The sequence below is a fragment of the Pteronotus mesoamericanus genome, unplaced genomic scaffold, assembly GCF_021234165.1.
Source record: "Pteronotus mesoamericanus isolate MK-2021 breed Mesoamerican mustached bat unplaced genomic scaffold, CSHL_Meso_final contig_121, whole genome shotgun sequence".
Classification (NCBI taxonomy): domain Eukaryota; kingdom Metazoa; phylum Chordata; class Mammalia; order Chiroptera; family Mormoopidae; genus Pteronotus; species Pteronotus mesoamericanus.
Window position 1 is genome coordinate 4,047,873 of NW_026555046.1, and position 20,261 is coordinate 4,068,133.

The window sequence follows — 20,261 nt, forward strand, 5'->3', positions numbered from 1 at the left end:
TCTATCTAGCAAAACTATCACTTAGAATGGAAGGGGAGATAAAGTGCTTCCAAGACAAGTTAAAGGAGCTCATCATCACCAAGCCCTTACTATATGAAATGTTAAAGGGACTTATCTAAGAAAAAGATGAAAACTATGAACAGCAAAATGATGACAAACTCATAACTATCAGCAACTGAACCTAAAAACAAACAAACACACAAACAAACTAAGCAAACAGCTAGAACAGGAAAAGAATCACAGAAATGGAGCTCCCATGGAGGGTCATCAGCAGGGAGAATGGGAGAAAAGGTACAGGGAATAAGAAGCATAATTGGTAAGTACAAAATAGGCAGGGGGAGGTTAAGAATAATATAGGAAATGGAGAAGCCAAAGAACTTACATGTACAACTCGTGGATATGAACTAAGTGGGGTGCATTATGGGAGGGAAGGGGTGTGCTGGGAAGAGGGGGATAAATGGGAGAAAAAAATGGGACAACTGTAATAGCATAATCAATAAAATACACTTTAAAAAAAAAAAGAAAATTCGTTCCAGAAAACTGACACAAAATTCATAAAAGATGAATCCAGAATGGCTAAGAAACATGAACAGAGCTTCAATTTCACTTGCAATCAAGGAAACACAAAACAAAAAGTCTGGTAATACCAAGTATTGATTAGTACTTGAGAAAAAGATAATTACATGATTTCTGGTAGAAGAATAAAACTTTAGAAAGTAATCAGAAAGTAAACAGAGAAGAGTTAAAACTGCATGTATCTTGGATATAGTTATTCCACTTCCAAGCATAAACCTAGAGAAATATATAACCAAAGAGAAACAAAATGGGTTATTTGTGCAATTTATTATTGAAAAATGAAGACAAATTTCTTTCAGTTAAGAATAAATTTTAAAAAGAAAGTATTTACACAATGAACATAGATTCATCTGTTTAGATGTACACTGTATCAAAATACACTTCAAAATTATAATATTGAGCCAAAAAAATGCCAGTTGCAAATGGATACCTATATTATCACTTTTAAGAAACTTAAAGTTTAGACATATGCCAAAGAGTTTTACAACTGACAGAACCCTTTTACACACCAACCATTAGGGAGGGAGAAGGGGAAAGGATGAAGAGTTGGATCTTGTAATGTTTTATTTCTTTACATAAAGAGAGACTTGAAAGCAAATATAGAAAAATGTTAGCACCCTTAAAGCTGGGAGGGGTATAAGCATGTCTTTTATATTTCTTGTATTTTGCACTTTTTTTGGTATGTTTTAAATAATTCCTAATTTTAAAAAATGCTACAGATTATTCTAATTGTAGGGCAGGTAACAGATTAGAGGAAAACCAGCATGGGTACAAAGAGAACAGCTATCAGGCTACAATGCACAATATATTTAAATAATTTGTGTGTGTTTATGTTTTTAATTTATGGAAAGCCGAACAAAATTCCTGAATATGATGTAGATGTACTACAAGCTCATTTTCCTAAACTTACCTGCTCGACCTCTCTATTGAGGGCATCTACCTTTTCTTTTAATCTGTTACCCTCTGCCTCGGCAGTGATAAGTTCTAATTTAAGGGTATTGTTATCTGTCTCTGCTTGCCGGGCCTTATTTTCCCAGTTTTCAGCATCTTCATTGGCTTTTCGGAGTTGGTCCATCATTTGCCGGTTCTCAGATTCCTGAAAAGCAAATCTTAGGTATTACTTAAAAAGATGTAAAGTGTTCAGCATATAAACAAACATCATTTGCCAGGTCATTGGGAATTTACTTGCCATGAGGATCATTTGTAACATAACCTTGAGGAATCCCACCTATACTTTCAGTTTAGAAAAGTGGTGGTCCCATAATTAACAAAAGGGAGTGGGACCACGATCTGCCCTGACTCCTGAGTCACACTCATCCATCTAGTAAAGTGAAGTAGCTTACTCTTATCTTCAGGACATGGATGAATATGCTCTTATATTTGCTTTTGTTCAAACAAAATCCTTCATTTCTTCTTTTCCGTGTATATCTGCTTACTGACTACTCACCCACGTGGTATCTAAGCTTCTGCTTTGGCCTGGCCTTTTGTATCTGTCTATGCCCTTGTTCCTGACCACTTTTCTGAGTTGTACTTGCTACAGAGCTCTGGCTGCTTCCATCTTACGCATCAACTTCTGCTAATTTTCTTGGTGCATTTCCTGTCTGATTTCTGCTTTTCATCCAGAACCCTAGACTTAATTTTCTCCATCATGGACTGCTCTTTGATCCACTTTTGCTCACTATTCTAATAACCTGCCTGAAATGGCTCAGAAGTAAAATATCAAACCTATGCCTATAAACACTATTCATAATTATACATACATATATATGTTGGGCATATAATGTAGAACCACATTTTTAAAACCTTAAAAGTTCTATTATGCAGATTGACTAAAGCAGGATCTCATTTCTACAGGAAAACAGCTCCACAAGAAATATACTATACTGAGTAATCACTTTGAGGCTATATTTAAAAACATATCTTAGTAGTATGGTTTGGCCAAATCATTCTAAAAGTAATTCATAATTTTGGTAAGTCATTAAAAAGACACTAGATTTCTTTCTCTCCTCCCTGTTAATAAGCAGTCCATTTCCCTATCAGAAACATTGGGCTAAATGAAATGACCAAATTACAATAAACAATGTCTCACCCTGTAAGGCTTTCAAATCATTTTTAAATTCTCACAAACATAATTAATGAGTCTCATTGCAATTTGTTTAATATCGCCACCATGTGGCCTGATGGTATCTTGGTTAATGTGAAAGCTCTTCGCAAAGCATTAGATAGCAATTTAACAAGCCAAGCTACTGTTCTGTCTTTCAAGATTCAGATACTCTGAATGTGCTAGTAGGGATCTGCTGTGTGTTTTCCATTATTGTACTAAAAATAGCAGTTGTGTATACAATATGTACTTGGGAGGTACATGGTACAATATACATAAACTGAATTTTAGACACATCAATCTTTACCCTCTTTAACTTTCTGTGGCCCTTATTATGTCATTCTCTTAAAACTGTCTTACAGTTTTATGTAATTAGGTGTGGATATACAGTTGCCCAATAATACTTGGGTTCCTCAAAGATAGGAACCATTTTATTTTTTTAAAGATTGTATTTATTTATTTTCAGAGAGAGAAGGGGGGAAGAGAGGGAAACATCGATGTATGAGAGAAACATCGATTTGTTGCCTCTTACATACCTCCAGCCGGGGACCTGGCCTGCAATCCAGGCATGTGCCCTGACAGGGAATTGAACGGGCAACCTTTCGGTTCATAGGCCTGTCAGTATTCAATCCACTTTGCCACATCAGTCAGGCAGGAGCCATTTTTATATTTAATTTAGTTTTCTGACTAAGATAGGAACAATTTTTAATGTTAAATTTAGTTTTGTGACTAGATAATACAGGTTCAGTTTAAATGGTGAAAAAGAATTGCCATAAAATGTTTTTCCTGTCCTCCAGCCACTTAGTGCTCCGTCCTTGTCACAACCAAGAAACCATATTTTACCCTTTTTTTAATCTGTCCAAAGCAACCAGAGCAGTATGGAGCCCAAGATAGGCCACAACATAAAGAAAGTGAAACTGCTCTTGGGTATCCTCTCCAATTCTCAAGGTGTCTTTACTTCTTTTTGTGCTACCCGACTCTTGTATCCCACAGCTCCTTCTGGTGGTCTACTGCACTCATTACAACGCCACCTCCGCAAAGCTAGCTGCCTCAGGGGGAACCCTTTGCCCTTCCTGACTGAATTATAGATACTGCCTCTAACTGCTCTCTCCTTCTGATTTATTCTTCCCTATATCTCTTGAATAATATTTCTAAAAGGCAGTTCTTCAAATAACTTCTGGGCTTATGTTGTAACAAAAGTTTCCTGATAACAGCGTTCAAACAAGTCATTTTACCTATTATCACCCACCTATATACTCCACTCTAGCTACAGGACCTATTATTTCCCCCTGACACCTTTGCTTACGTTGTCCTTACTGCCTAGGGTGCCATTCTGTTTCCTTTCAGTTTTTCATCTCTGGTACCTCTGCACCTAGCACACAGCAGGCTGAATGAACAAGTGAATGAAGAATGCACCTGACAATTCTTACTGGACTACCGGCAGTTTGTTCTCCCAGGGGGAAGGGGTGCCTAGATCCATGCAGCTATGTTGTGAAATGAAATCTCATGAAAGAACTCATACTGGTCTGCTAAAAGCTAAGAGAAGCTTGATGTGTGATACCTGAAAACACTACTCCAAAATCTAAAAGCCCAAATCCTTAATGGTGAAATCTCAGTGTGACAGGGTAGGAGAAAAAGGGAACTAACACTAATTGAAAGTTTATTATGTTAAATATTGCTCAAGTATTTACTTACTTATATTCTGCTCTATTCCAGAATAGACTTAAATGGCTTGCTGTGCTAGATCTGACTTACTTGGGTGTTCTTCCCAATTACAGAGGGGACATTGAAATTCAGAGAGGTTGAGTAGCCTGCCTAAGTCCATGTAATTAGGGAGAAGAGGAGTCAGGCCTGTCTGACTCCCAAGCATCTGTCCATTCATGCTATTACATTGCTGGCATCTTAAAATCAAGAAGTACAAGAGAATGCCTACCTTGTCAACGTAAGCCTGCTGCGTTACTGTCTCAAAGCAGGGATTGCAATTTAGGAGTCCTTAGAACCTCTATTTCTCACCATCCTAAACAGTCTAATGAACACCATGAATAAATGCTAGAGGTATGTTTGTGGACTGATATTAAATAATATTTTAAGTAAAATAGGAAAAACAGTTTTTTGGGGGGTAGGGAGTTCCTATTAATGATTTCAATGGTATGTAGGTAACACTGCACCTATTACAATCCAACAATAATTTTTAGTCAACCTGACTACACTATTTTAGATAATATTTTACTAACTGGACCCATCTAACATCCTTGGTCAAGCTCTCTGTTTATTCTAGGACTGCCACACATGTACCCAAATTTAGTTTAATCATCTGATGTCAAACCCATGTACCTATTCTTGAGTTACCTTTCTGGACATTGGTGATGTTCTAAATATATAGCTAACACATCATTGCCAACACTAAAATATGCTATGCATTAAAGGAAGGCTTGATTTTACTCTCCTCATGGGTGTATGTGATCAATAACTTTAGTGAGAACTCTTCGGTATCATGAGCAAAGAGGGAAAAATATATACATACTTCAGACTTTAATATATTCTTCAGCTTGTTAACCTCCAAATTAGTATCTTGGACCTTCTGTTTTATATCATTTAATTCATTATGTGTATCATTCAATTGTTTAGACAGTGCCTATAAGAAAAAGCTAGATTTGACTATGAAAAAATAAAAAATTGCTCTATGTCAAAACCACCATAGAATAACTTTAAAATATTTATTATTATAAGTAAAAGTTAATATACATAATACATAAAGCTCATATTAAAACAGTGAGAATATATGAGTCCAAACAGTAAACAGGCAAAGAACTCAAACAGGTAATTCACAAAAAGGAACAAGTAGACAATACTGTAAAAAGATTAAAGTTTACTAGTTATCAAGGAAATGTTAATTAAGACAATGAAATACTATTTTGCCTATCAAATTAGCAAAGATTTAAAGCTATTCTGTTATGACAAGGAATGGGCATTTCCATGTGTCATTGGAGTAAACATAAATTTGCAAGAGTAAATCTGTGATCTGCTATCTGGTGATGTATCAAGAGACATTTTTAAATACTAACAAAAACAAGAAAGTAAAATGTGTTGTTTTTTGTTGAAGACAAGATGGATATTCACTATATTTGAAAATGTTCACCTAGTTAAAAAATTCTAAGCTTTGATTCAATTTGAAATTAAATGTAATAAAATTCAATGAAAGAAATGTTCATGAGGTATTATTATAGTAACAATATTTATTCACATTAAGTGAATGATGCAGTAAATAAAGCAACTACATAATGGTGTAACCATAGTACATTATGCCTCTATGAGAAATGTTTGTAATTATTTTTAATAACAGAGCAAAAGTTCCATCTATAGTGAAAAAAAAATCAGGATAAAACACTAAAAATACCTCATTCCAATTTGTTAAAAATTTGGTATTGAGGGTGAAAATTTTTTAAGGTTTCTGTTTTCCAAATCCTCTGTGATATGGGTTCTTAACTGCAGTCCACAGAGGGATGCATCGTTCTACCCTTGGACCTTTGACCCAAATGAAGAAAAAAACTACTCTTGAACATATGAAAATTGTTATTATACCATTTCCTCTGATTATTAAAAATATTTACAAAATTTAAACAAAGGAAGGAAGGGTTTATAATGCTACAGTAACCTAACAAAAGCATACAAAATATTTATCAAGTGGTTATGCTGGACTCTCTGATAAGTGCTTTCTAGCCATATTCTTGTTTACTCTCCATTTTTGCAGATGATAAACTGAGATTCAGAGAAGTTAAATGATATTATCACACAGCCAGGCAAGGGAATACAACTCATGTGATTTTTAAATATTCTGTTCTACTGCCTTCTCATGTAGAAAAACCAAGATATAAAGGGGTAAGTGGGTTTTTACATAAAAAGTTCACATAAAAGAATAATTTTTTAAAAAAAATACATTAAAAATCAGTAAAAAATATGTTAACAGTGGCTAACTCTGGTTGGTAAAAATGGGTTTTTAATCTAGTTTTCATAAATATAAATTATATTTATTTTCTGCCTATTTGCTCTAGCTACAGAAAACACAAAATTATAAATTCACATTTTTTTTACTGCCATTCATTAACTTTTTAAAAATAAACTTCATTTTAGAATAGTTTTACAGAAAAGTTGTGAAAATAGTACAGAGTTCCCATATATCCTATATTTGGTTTCCTCTTTTATTAACATCTCACATTAGTATGGTATACTTATCAGAATTAATGAACCAATATTTATACATTATCAATGAAAGTCCATATTTTATCTAGATTTCTTTCATTTAAAAATTTGTTTATTTATTTATCTATTTAGAGAGAAATCGGTTGGTTGTTCCTCTTATATAAGCATTCATTGGTTGCTTCTTGTATGTGTCCTGACTAGAGATTGAACCTGCAACCTTAGTGTATGTGGATGACACACTAAGCAACTGAGCTACCCAGCCAGTTTCTTTCACTTTTATGTACTATCCCTTTTCTGTTCCAGGATCCCATTATTCATTAACTTTTGAAAACATCATTTAACATCTAAGGCAGTTTTTTATAATTAACAAAATGTTGCATCTTTATATCTATTTATATAAATAAATATTTAACATTTAAAGAATACAGGCTTTTATGATGCAAACTCAATATACTGAGAGTGGTAGCAAAGTGGGGAAAATCATTTGGATTGAAGAATTTTCAGTGGGGAAGAAAGCCTCCAAATACAATGTTTTTAATGGTAAAACTAAAATGATGTTGAAAATGAGAACTGTGAGATAAAGTATATTGGCTTAGAAAGGAAGTAATTATAAACAAAATTTTCCTGACAAAAATTACAGTGCTTGTCTAAAAATGTGGCATAGTTCATACACTCGTATGTAAACAGAATAATAGTCCATCAAATAAATCTATCATTTTCTCAAAAGTTTCTGAAGGTTTTTAATCTTCCATTTGTTGAATATTTCTAAGATCTACTACGAATCTATTATATCCCCCCTGCTCCCTCATTTCCTTAACATTCAACATTTTATGTCTGAGATTTTAAGGGATTATGCAGCATGTGTAATAAAGGTAAAAAAAAAAAAAAAAAAAAAAAAAAGGCTGGTTCCAAAGCCTGAGCTTTTTCTACACAATGAAAAGAGAACTGGGCCTCAGAAGAAATATACATTTTCTTGGAGAAAAATATATTGGGAAAATATACCTGGTTTTCTTGTTTAGCTTTAGAAAACTGTTCTTGGAGATTGTCATTCTCATGAGCCAAGATATCTCTTTCCCTGGCAATTTGAGCCAGTTCATCATTTGTTTCATCCAGTTGCCGACGCATTCTGGAAATGTCTTGTTCACACATAATTAGTGCTTCAGTAGACTGTCTATTCCACAAATCAAATAGTACATAAGAAGAGACATTTTACTAAAACAGAGTAACAAATTCTCACAAGAAAGAAGATGGGCAGTTAACGTAAAAACATTTGAAGAAGCTTAAAACATATTTAAATTTATATGAATAAAGACTGCAAAGAGAGCGCATTGGAGTTTCTCTGTTGCTGACATTGCAGTATGAAAAAAGGATGCTAAATACACGAAATAGTCAATGGTTAGCTAAATATTTCAAAACTTCTGACATTCAAATATAAGAAAGCTTTCATCCTACCCCTAGCTGCCATGTCTTCATCTCCTTTCAGGTTCCTCTTCCTCTGCCCTCTAAAACATAATGGTTCTGAGGGCTCAACTCTTAGCTTCCTGATTATTTTTACTTTATGCCTTCACTCAAACACTATTCATATCCATGGTTCCCAACCCCATCCCCAGATGACTCTAAAATAATTAATTCCAACCTCAGCCTCTTCCTTACACTCCAGACTCTCAAACTGCTTATGAGACATATTTAAAAGGTCTCAAAGGTTCTTCCAACTCAGAGGAAAATCATATTTTTCCACACTTTCTACATGTCCAATATTCATTCCCAGCCAAAAAACCTGACATTTTCCTAGATTTTCTTCCTCACAAGCACCCCACTCCTGTCCCCCCATTCCCCAACCCCCACCTGTCATTGTTCTTCAGCCTGGGCAATCTTTCTAATGCAAACTTCTCCTCAAAATTCTTTACTAAATTCTTATTTTCCACAGGATAAAAATCAAGGCTCACTTGTCTACAATACAGGCTGCTGTGTTTAGCCTTTCCTCCTTCACATCTCCTCTCACACTTCGGATTCACTCACTCACCTGCTTGTCATTCAAGAGGCTCCTCAACATTCTCTGATTCTTTGCTGTCCTTTCTACCTTGAATGCCTGTTACTTTCCTTTCCTCAGCAAAAACCACATCCTTTTGTTTCCCTACACTGACTCAGGCCTTCTTCCTATATTAGAAAAGTTATAATCCTATACATAACAATAAGCCCTGTGTTTCTTACTTAGTACCTAACAGAGTACTTCATCTCTAAGAAATATTCAAATTCTTGTTGAATGAATGGTTTACCTTGATGCCTGTTCCATCTCAGCGATGATATTCTTCATGCCTGAAATGGTCTTTTCCTTGAAAATTAATATAAGTATGAAATAAAAAAAAATCATCTTAAACTGTTATTTCTGTTAAAACTGAATGAACAAAAAGAAATTTCCCCTACCCTTTTTGATTTCCACTTGGGTTTAAACATTTATGCTCTATTCATCTTTTCTACATTTTAAAACTAAAGCCTAATATATCCTGTGAATATCTGTACTAGATAAGAACAACAGATTATGCTCATTAAAAAGTAAAGGCTACACTTAGGTGTCATGATATGAGATCAATATATCAAATATTTTGTTAAAGCTTTGTGCAGTCACCCAGCAACATGAGAACCTCATGAGCACTCTGTACTTAGAGGCCAACCAATGGTTTGCATTAGGGTGTTCTCTATGAAGAATATGATTAATTCACTTTCTCTCTTCACGTTATAAAACCTAGGAAAGTGAACTATGTAGAAATAAGTTTATTTTTTAAGAGTAATAACTTTGATCAAGTATATTATTTATATTAGTCATCAACAGCATCTTCAAAAAGCTGCTAAAATGGAGTTATTTATAAAAGTATATTATTAAGATTAGGTGTGAGTTAAATAAGGAGGTAAGAGTTAGGCCTAGAGCAAAAAATAGAAGTAAAAGAAACTACTAATATTTTCTTTTTTCAAGGGTGTGGTGAGGGAGTAGATGAATGCAGTCAGTGAAGGTTGAAATGGGTGTGATTATCTTCATGCCATCAATACCATTCCAATACCTCCTCCTTTGAAAATTCTTGTTGATGTGAACTAGTTACAGATACTATTCACAGATACTTAGACCAACATTAACCTTAAAAAAGTAGGAAAGCTGTTCTTTCACTAAATATATTTCACTTTGCTTTTGAATTTTGAAATTCTTAGTAACCAAGTAAACAAGATGAAAAACAAAACCCCTATTTCCCAACCAGTTCTGTTCCTGTTCATTAAAGAGACAGTTTAATTGTGTGTGTGTGCATCCATGTTTGTAGGTTATTTTTCTGTATTCATGTGCTCCCTCCAGGGTAGTTTTAGCCCTGGTTTCCCATTCTGCTTCATGGTGAAATGAAAGGAGCAGATTTCACACCCAGTAGTAATGGATATTGGCCTATGGATACCATATCCATTAACAAAGCACAGCCAATAGAGGAAAAACTCAAAGAGAAAATACTGTTTAAAATAAATTATATTCAAAAGCATGTATTAATATTCTAATACATTTCTAAATAAATTCTGAAAAATTAATTGAACTTCCAGTGTTTCTGAAAGTTGTTACTTCGTTAAGCTTAAATATGGCTTGTCAGTCTATAAAGGACTTCCTGTTATCAATAGACATTTGTCATGAAAGATTATCTAAGAACGTTGTAAAGCATCCAGGGCAACAAAATTACTGGGTAGAATCCAACAATATATCCTATTGGCCCTAATTTCTCTTAATATTACCCTAATGGCACCATTTCTCAAACTGTTAAAATCTATGCCATCATTATCAATTTAATATTTTTGTACAACCCAATATGTTTGTCCAACCAGAAACACAGATTCAAGCTAATTGTTAAAACTTCAATCTGGACAAGATGGCCATAAATATACTTAGAGTAAATAAACAAACTAAAATATTACACAAATAACTCTGGCTTTTATTACTCAAAAATCTGTGAATTTGTTATTGAAGTTTTCTAACTTTAACTGGTAGTAAGCAGTAGTCCTACTTACTTTATTAACTACAATTATCAATAAGGTAAAAACAAAAAAACACACTTCACCTTATTATACAATAAACTTTTCCATAGAAATTATTTCTGCAATCTCCAGATGACACTATAAAACTACTGATTTTTACTGTATGGTATTTGTAAATTCAGCTCTGAAATATCATTGTAGAAACCATTTCTTCTTTTGAATGTTTAATCCTGATTCAAAACATTTTTTCCCTTCAAAGGATGAATATGTTTATGTTCATGATCTTATACAAAGTTCTTGATTTGAAATGGATTTGCAACTCAATATTCCTTGTGAAGGAAAAGATAGTGTTGGTACAATTAGCAGAATGGAAGAAATGGAAAATGTAGATAAAGCAGAGGGAAGAGATTCAGGCCTGAATAATTTGTTTCTATGTGTTAGTGTTTTTAAAGAAAATCATGTTTATTTAAAAAGTGTTAAATATGAGAAATGAGACTCTCCCCCCAAAAGCCATAAAATTTTAAAAAAATATTAAGGTATAACTTATCAAGTAATGAGCCAGCCTTTTAAACACGTAAACCAAAATTTATTATCTTATGCACTTTGATGGCTTCAGTTAGACTCATGATTCCCCAATTTCTTAACTTGAATTCAATTTTCTCTCCAAACCTAAAAACCAAGCGCTTATGAATATTTCAGTTACATGGCCCAAAGACATGTCGATACTCTTCCTCTCTGAGCCTGTTCCCCACTTCATGCACAGCATCTATTTGCATGGTTCCTAAGTGAGAAAGCACATCTTGTCAATCTTACTCCCTTAACAGATCTGTTTCTCTCAAGGATACTGCCACTATCCTAACACAGTTTTTATCATTTTACTCCTAACTAAGGTGTTCTTGTTGCTATTTTCATTTCTCTATAATCCATCTTTTACATGGATTAACAAGTGCCAGAATATTCATTTTAAAATAAAGATCTAATTGTGATATTTTGTTTACATTATTTCATGATTCACTATATTGATGATAGTCTAAACTCAACATGACATATATTTTTATATTTGTTGCTTATCTATCCCATCTCATTTTTGCTCCCTATCCCCACCCCATACTTATCTCTTTGCAATCTATTCTCTGGACATACTAAACTATCAAGAAATCCCATGAAATTCGCTTATGAAAGCCACTGGGCTTTCATATGAGTTCTTCTGCCTGGATTCCCCTTTCTGTAAAAAGTATTCTGTCTGAATCACCACTTCTCTCACTGTACCCATTCTCTGTATCTTTTCCCGGCTAATTTCCAGTTAATTTTCAGGGCAGTCCAGGCACCGTCACCTGCTGGAAATCTTCCTAGATCTTCCCCCTCACTTAATCCAACTCCCGGGGTTAAATCAAGTGTGTTTCTGCCAAACTCTAACAGCACATTGTGCATATATCATTATGGCACTTAGCACATTCTATCATAATAGCATCTTTATTTATCTTTCTCCCAATTATACTATAGGCTTTGGAAGGCATGCCCACTCCTCCTCAGTTTCTAACATAATACCTGGTACATGTCAATAAATATTTGTTGAACAGGTGGATGAATAAATTAATGAATTAGTTCCCTAGAGAGGGGAAAGGCCTTATTCCAATCATGCTGCTTTTGCTTAAGATGTGTGGAAAACAGTTTTGAAATGGCCTTCAGAATCAGTTTAGGAGCTAGAAAAGGGTAGCAGTATTTCCCTGACTTTTTGGCAACTCCTTTTATGTTGTCTGAACAAAAACTAAGGGATGGAGATTAGCACCCAGCTTTACTTAACAGCTCCATATCATCTAGTGTCAATGGCTAAGGACGATGTAAAAATGTGCATCTATCTCTGGACACAATTACAGAGACAATTTTAAAAGAATAAACATACTGCCTCCCAAAGTGGCTACCTGAAAATATAAGCTCTGGTGTGCTTTTAAAAAGAAATCAGTCTTATTTCTTTATTTTCATGTCTCACATTTTGATATTTGAATTAGCTACTGTCAATGAATGTTAATCATAAATTGATGAAAGAACACTTCTTTCTTAAGGCTATCCTAAAATACTTCAAAATCATATTTTAAAGTTTCAGCTCTCTAGAACAAAGTTTGAGAGAATCCTATTATTTTATTCAGATTTAAGTGCAAACATTCTTTTAAACCACAGTTCTTAGAACATACTTTCATTGCCAAACTCTCTCCAAGGGATGCAATATTCTCAGATTTTTTATCCAAGCATGCTTGCAGGCATTCCTTCTCTTTAGCCATATCATTGAGGGTTGCACCAAGAATGCTGATTTCTTCTCGCTGTGCAATACTTTGCCTTGTAAAATTATCTAAACATGTAATCATAAAGGCATTTTTATTTATTGATATATTGTTTTCATTTTTTTCATTTTTATTTTTTGTTCAAATATATTTGTCTCCACTTTCCCGCTACCACTTTGCCCTGACCTCCCTCTCCCACCTCCCTCCTTCAAACTCTCCCCATCCCGGCCCTGTCCATAGGTCCTTTATACACATTCCTTGACTTGACCCTTCTCTTCCCTTTCCCTGCCCCTCCTTCCTTCTTGACTCTGTTGGTTTCTTTTTTCTCACAAAGGCATTTTTAAATGAAGGTAATTTTTTTTCTAGTTCAAACAGACTGAAATATTCTTCACAGTAAGCTGCCCTATATTATATTCAATGACTAAAAATAAGTCCTGTATCTGAAATAAAAACATGACTTTTGTTGTGATTAAAAACTAAGATGAATCATGAAATTCTAAGTAACTCATAAATATAAAAGCACATTTAACACATTTGAATAAGAAGAGCAAAGGAAAGCTCTATATTACAGGTTCTCAAAGTAGATTTTCATTTGTGGTGGGGAGGAGAATGTAGGTAGATGAAGTTGTGTAGATTACTAAAATTTCCCCTCGCTCTAGACTGGAATTACTATTGTATATAAGTTGGTAGCTAATAGATTTTAATAAAATATTCAATGAAGTCATCTTTACAATGAAATGTCTTCTAATATTCAAATTTTTCTAAAATTTTCTGAATTTTTTCTAAAAATTTCTAGAAAAAAGATTGTCCCAGGACACTGATTTGATTTGTAAAAACACTCACAAGTCAATATCAATGCTAAAGACCTAAATGATAGGTATATACAATAGTAGGTTTCAAAGTTTTGGTTGAGTTTGGCTCAACCAGCACCATCAGCGTCATTTGGGAACCCCAGTCCTAATGAATTAGAATTTCTGAGTGGACAGAGCAATTATGTTTTTACAAATAGCCCTCCCATGTGATTCTAATGCACAACAAAGCGTGACAACCACTTGAGAAAACTGGTAAAGGTACAAAAGCCTTGGCTATATCCTTCTCCAAGGAGCCTGGCTGGCTCCAGTGATCTTTATTAGCTCTCCAGGTCATTCTAAGACACACGAAGTTTGATAACCACTGGCAGATCTCTAGGTTAATCCCTGCTAATAGCCAACCAGTGCAGCACTAAGAGAGAGAATATCATATGCCAAGAGGATGATCTATATAGTACTTGAGAATATATCAATTCCCTTTTCTGGGCAGCACTATCTTTCAGGCAAACCACATGTTTTGGGTGTTCTGATATCTGAGTTCATGTCCATTGGCATAAAATAAATAAATGAAAGATCTGAAACAGCTCTAGTAGTTCCTAGCTTTAAAAAAAAAATCCTCAACCTCAAACTTCCATCCATTTTTCTGCTACCCTTAGGATCCAAACTTCTTAAGAGATTTCCATTCTCTCCTGTCTCTACTTCCTTACTTCCCATTCCTCAACTTATTCTATCTTCCACATCCAACACTCCATCCAAACTTTGTCAGTGTTACCAAAACCTCCAATGTGCCAAATCCAATCGATACTTTTTCATCCTCATCTTATTTTTGCTTCTCAAAAGTGTCTGACAATTGATGCTACTCCCCTTCTTTTTAAAACATTTTCTCTCTTGCCTTCCAAAACAGCCACTTACAAGTTTTCTTGCTACTTCTTTGGCTGTTTCTTACTCAGCCCCGGATCCTCTTCTCATTATTTACATTTTCCCTAGGTGATTTTATGGTTTTAAAATATCATTTATATGTTGATGTGTCCCAAATGAATATGTTCAGCTTAGGTTTCCCTTTTGACATAAAAACTTATCTATTTAACTGCTTACCTTACATTTTTGTTTGGACTTAAAATATCTAGAAATGAATTTTTCAATATTCTCCTTGTATATTTATTTTTTAATATTTCCTATCTCAATGAAAAGCATCTCTACCTCCCTAATTTTTTCTGCCAGTTTTGAACTATGTAATAGTAAATTTTAAAAACATTTCTTGTTTTAAAATAGGTTCTTTTATATTCCTCATCAAAATTTTACTTTAGTTATAAAAACATTAAATTATTACCATATGTTCATAAAGATCACTAATTAAGAAATATAAATGGGAGACTTTATAAAAATAGTTTTCTCTATAAACCCAAGTAATCTCATAGATAGAGTCAAATATATGGACACTGTTCACAAAAAGTAATATACATGTACTATGTTTCATTACAACAGCTATGAAAAAACCACATTATACAAAAATTTGTAAATTAAAAAATCATTATAAATTATAAAAGTGTTGCTGCTTTGTTTAGTTATACTTATACTGAAAATTATGAAGCCATATCTAAGTATTTATGGTCCTAAATCTAAGAAAAAAAGTTTACTATCGAAGAAAAACATATTTTTCCATGATTGACTCATAAACTTTTAAGGGCCTATCTCCAAGTTTATCTATATTATAACTGAAGAGGAGAAAACATTTTTCTACCAAACTTAAACAAAAACATAATATCAGGAAAAAACAACTCACCAATTTTTTCATCCAAGCACATAATTTTCTCCTGAGTAAGCTGTAGCTCATATTTTTTCTTAGCAAGGTGTCGCTGAGTATCAGAAAGGTCTTTTTCTGTATTTTCATATAAAAGTCTGTAAACATTTTAATAATAAAACTAATTCTGAAATTTTAATTTTTATCAATCTTTTAGTGTATTTAAATCTAAAAACTTTTAAGAACACTAAGAGATATTTATCTTTTTAGTATTTTCATAAAATCACATTATAGGTAATTTAGAGAATAAAGGGTAAAAAGGGATCCTCAATCCACCACTCCAACATAAGCTACTATTAGCATTTTGGTGTTCACAATTAAGCAGTTTTTATATTTTTCATATTCAGTGTTATGCATATTTTAAAGTTACAATACTATAAATTCAAAATTGAACCCTGATTTTATTACCTACACTTAACCTTTAATAATTTTCAGTCTACAATACAGCTCTCTAAATCATCATTTTCTGTTTGAAAAATATTATATAGGCAATAGTTATTTATTTTTAAATAAATATACACATTTATTTCAGTATTCCCTTATAATTAGACATTTAGATTCATTTCAGTTTTTCACTATTGTTAATAATTCTGTAATAAACAGCATTCCATTACTCCATATTTATTAAGTGTCTAGTATGTATCAGGTACTAGGTGTTGAAGAACTGAGAGTGAACTAAGTAGGCATTGGCCCTGCCATCATAGAGTTCACAGTCAATAAACAAGTAAACAGACTATAATTTCTGGCATTATGAAAACTAGATAATCTACATGTACTCTGATGTAAAGAGGCATCCCTTTGAATGTATAGCAAAACTTGTAAGAATTTGTAGGGAAGTCCTATGGAGCCAAATTAGAGCAATAACACTATGAACTGAGATTATGTTAGATACGGCTGAAGTATGCTTGTTTTACTAGTCCAGATTCTTGTGTCTTAACTTAGAAGCCAAAGATGAGGCCATAGAGACGACTGTAACACAAGTGTTATAACTAAGATACCCTACATAGAGCTACTAAGGACTGTAACATAAGTGAAAAGGTCAGACCAGACAAAATCAGCTTGTCTACCAACCACTGCTAGGCTCAGGGTAACAGTAACAACTAAAAGTCTTCCTTGGAAATTCTTAATCTCAAGGTAAGAAATCAAAATCAAAATAAAATCTGGTCTAGGATGATCAAATATCCTAGAACACTTGGCAGAAATAAACACAAAACACTGGAGGGACACACTCTCAACCCAGGAAAGAACTAAACCTCAGATAAAGGCATGTTGAAAATTAGTTCACAATTCAAATTTTGAAAACACTAAGTAATAAACCAAACTTAATGGGAGTCAAAAGACATACTAAATTAGTCCCCCCAAAATTTCAGATTGTAGACTTTTCAAACAGAAACTTAAGTATAGTTGTATTTAAACACCAAGACATAATATAAGTAATATACCACTTCACACTGGTTAGAACGGCCATCATTAACAAATCAACAAACAAGTGCCTGAGAGGTTGTAGAGAAAAGGGAATGCTAGTACATTCTTTGTGGGAATGCAGACTGGTGCAGCCACTGTGGAAAACAGTATGGAATTTCCTAAAAAAAACTAAAAATGGAACTGCTTTTTGACCCAGCAATTCCACTGCTGAGGTTATACCCTAAGAATCCTGAAACACCAATTCAAAGAACCTGTGCACCTCAATATTCATAGCAGCATTATTTACAATAGCCAAGTGCTGGAAACAGTCTAAGTGCCCATCAGTAAATGAGTGAATCAAACTGTGGTACATTTACGCAATGGAATACCACACAGCAGAAAGATGGAATTCCTACCCTCATAACAGTATGGATGGAACTGCAGAGTATTATGCTAAGTGAAGTAAGTCAGGTAGTGAAAGACAAGTACCGTATGATCTCACTTATAAATGGAACCTGATCAACAAAACAAATAAGCAAGCCGAAAAAAAGAAGAAGAAGAAGAACCAGAGACATGGAAATAAAGAACAACTGACAGTAACCAGAAGAGGGGGTGGGGGCAGATAACAAGGGAAAGAGGAAGGGTCAAGGAACATGTACAAAGGACACATGGTCAAGAACAATGGGGCGGGGGTTGTCTTTGGGAGTGGAGGTTGGACAGGACAGGGGAGACCAATGCAGGGCGGGGGTAGTGTTGAATGGGGACAACTATAACCGAACAACAATAAAAAAGAAAGAAACAAACAAGCAAAAAACAATCAGATTTTTTTAAAAAACCAAAGAGAACTTCAAAAAATTAAACTTAAATAACTGAAATAATTAATCAATAGACAAAGCTGAAGAAAACAATAGACAGAATAAAAGACAGTAAGTTGGGAAAAAAAGCAGATCAGCAGAAATTCTTTGTAATACAGCATAGGAAAAAAAAGAGAAGTTAAGAGACATTAAAAAAAAACTGAAAAGGTCCAATATTCACCTAACCAAAATTCCAGGAGGAGAGAATAAACACAATATTCAAAGAAATAGTAGCTAATGTAATATATAAAATCTTAGACTAAACAAACATCAATGAAAAACATGAACACTAACATTAAAGGAACTTAAGTCCTGGGCAGAACAAATAACAAATCTTAACTATCCTAACAGTTAAAAATGGGGGAGGGTAAAAAGATTTATAAAGGAAGGCACTATTTCTACACCTAAACTGATAAAATGTGAACAACAGACTGAGAAGAGCTCTGAATGTTAATATAATATCTAAAGCAACTATTGAAAACATCTCTATAAAAAAAAAATGTTCAAGTGATCCCAGAAAGGCAAATATCAGAAACAGAGATAGGGAAAACAAGAGGAAGAGACAAAAAAATAAATAACATAGAAGACCCTACCATACCAATCATTACATTAAATGCATAAGGTCTACCTTATTTGTAATAGCCAAAACCAGAAACAACCAAGAAATATCTTTGTATTGGTGAAATAGTCTGTATCCTGAATACAGTGGCAGTGGTTGCATGAACCTATATATGCAATAAAATAACATAAAATTATACATATAAATTGTAACAATGTCATCTCCATACTGAAGGTCATCTAGGTTTTCTTCAGTGTTACAGAGGTTTTAGTTTTATTTTTTTAGTTTTTATTATATTTTATTGATTATGCTATTACCGTTATCCCAATTTCCCCCCTTGTCCCCCTCCATCCAGTACCCCCTACTCCCTCAGGCAAGCCTCACACCATTGTCCATATGCATGGGTCATGTATGTAAGTTCTTTGGTTCTCCATTTCCTATACTGTACTTTATATCCCTATGGCTATTCTGTAACTACCTATTTGTACTTCTTAATCCCCTCACCTCTTCCTCCATTCCCTTACATCCCCCTTCCATCTGGCAACCATCAAAAAGCTCTCTGTATCCATGATTCCACCTCTGTTCTTCTTGTTTGCTTAGTTTGTTCTTTAGATTCAACTGTTGATAGGTATTTATTGCATTTTATTTTTTATAGTTTTGATCTTCTTTTTCGTAAATAAGACCCTTCAACATTTCATAAAATAATGGTTTGGTGAAGATGAACTGCTTTAGTTTTTTCTTATCTGGGAAGCTCTTTATCTGCTCTCAGATTCTAAATAGTATCTTTGCTGGGTAGAGCAATCTTCGCTGTGGGTCCCTGCTCTTCATGATTCTGAATATTTCTCACCAATCCCACCTGCAAATTTCTTTTGAGAAATCAGATGAGAATCTTATGGGAATTACCCTGTAGATAACCATTTTTCTCTTGCTGCTTTTAAGATTCTTTCTTTAGCCTCTGGCATTTTGATTATGATGAGTCTTAAGAGTGGGCCTCTTTGCATCCATCTTGTTCGTGACTATCTGTGCTTCCTGGACTTGCATGTCTATTTCCTTTAGCAAATTAGGGAAGTCTTTCAACAGATTTCCAATTTCTTGCGCTTTCTCTTCTCCTCCTGGCACACCTATGATGTAAATGTTGGGACACGAAGTTGTCACAGAGGCTGCTTACACTATCCTTTTTTTGGGGGCGGGGGGGGATTCTTTTTGTTGTTCTGATAGCTTATTTGTTTGCTTCTAATGGTCCAAATCATTGATTTTGATTCTCGGCTTCATCCACTCTACTGTTGTTTCCCTGTAAATTGTTCTTTATTTCAATTAGTGCCTCCTTTGTTTCTGTCTGGATCTTTTTTATGCTGTTAAAGTCCTAAGTTCTTTGAGCATCCTTATAACCAGTGTTTTGAACTCTGCATCTGAGAGATTGCTTATCTCCATTTTATTTAGTTTTTTTTTACTGAAGTTTTGATCCATTCTTCCATTTGGGCCATGTTCGTCTCCTCACTTTGGTGGCCTCCCTGTGTTTGTTTCTATGTATTAGTCAGAAGTGCTCTGACTCCCTGTCTTGGTAGCATAGCCTAGTGTCCTGAAGGGTCCAGTGACACAGTCTCCCCTATCACCCAAGCTGGGTACTCAATGTGCTCTCTTTGTGTGGGCCGAGTACACTCTTCTCTAGTAGTTGAGCC

The 20,261-nt window shown here is 34.1% G+C and overlaps 1 protein-coding gene across 2 annotated transcripts in view; it reads right to left on the reverse strand.

The window, feature by feature from the left end:
• The window catches only part of TSGA10 (testis specific 10), an 87,738-nt gene that overhangs the window by 40,878 nt on the left and 26,599 nt on the right, over positions 1 to 20,261 (reverse strand). Inside the window, exons 6-11 of one of the 2 annotated variants that reach the window (XM_054586256.1) lie at positions 15,748 to 15,863; positions 13,069 to 13,223; positions 9,154 to 9,209; positions 7,880 to 8,048; positions 5,202 to 5,312; positions 1,487 to 1,672 (exon numbers count right to left, since the gene is read on the reverse strand). In XM_054586256.1, the coding sequence (XP_054442231.1) occupies positions 1,487 to 1,672; positions 5,202 to 5,312; positions 7,880 to 8,048; positions 9,154 to 9,209; positions 13,069 to 13,223; positions 15,748 to 15,863 (793 nt within the window). The remainder of the gene's footprint in view (positions 1 to 1,486; positions 1,673 to 5,201; positions 5,313 to 7,879; positions 8,049 to 9,153; positions 9,210 to 13,068; positions 13,224 to 15,747; positions 15,864 to 20,261) is intronic. The other variant, XM_054586263.1, reaches the window with a different exon arrangement.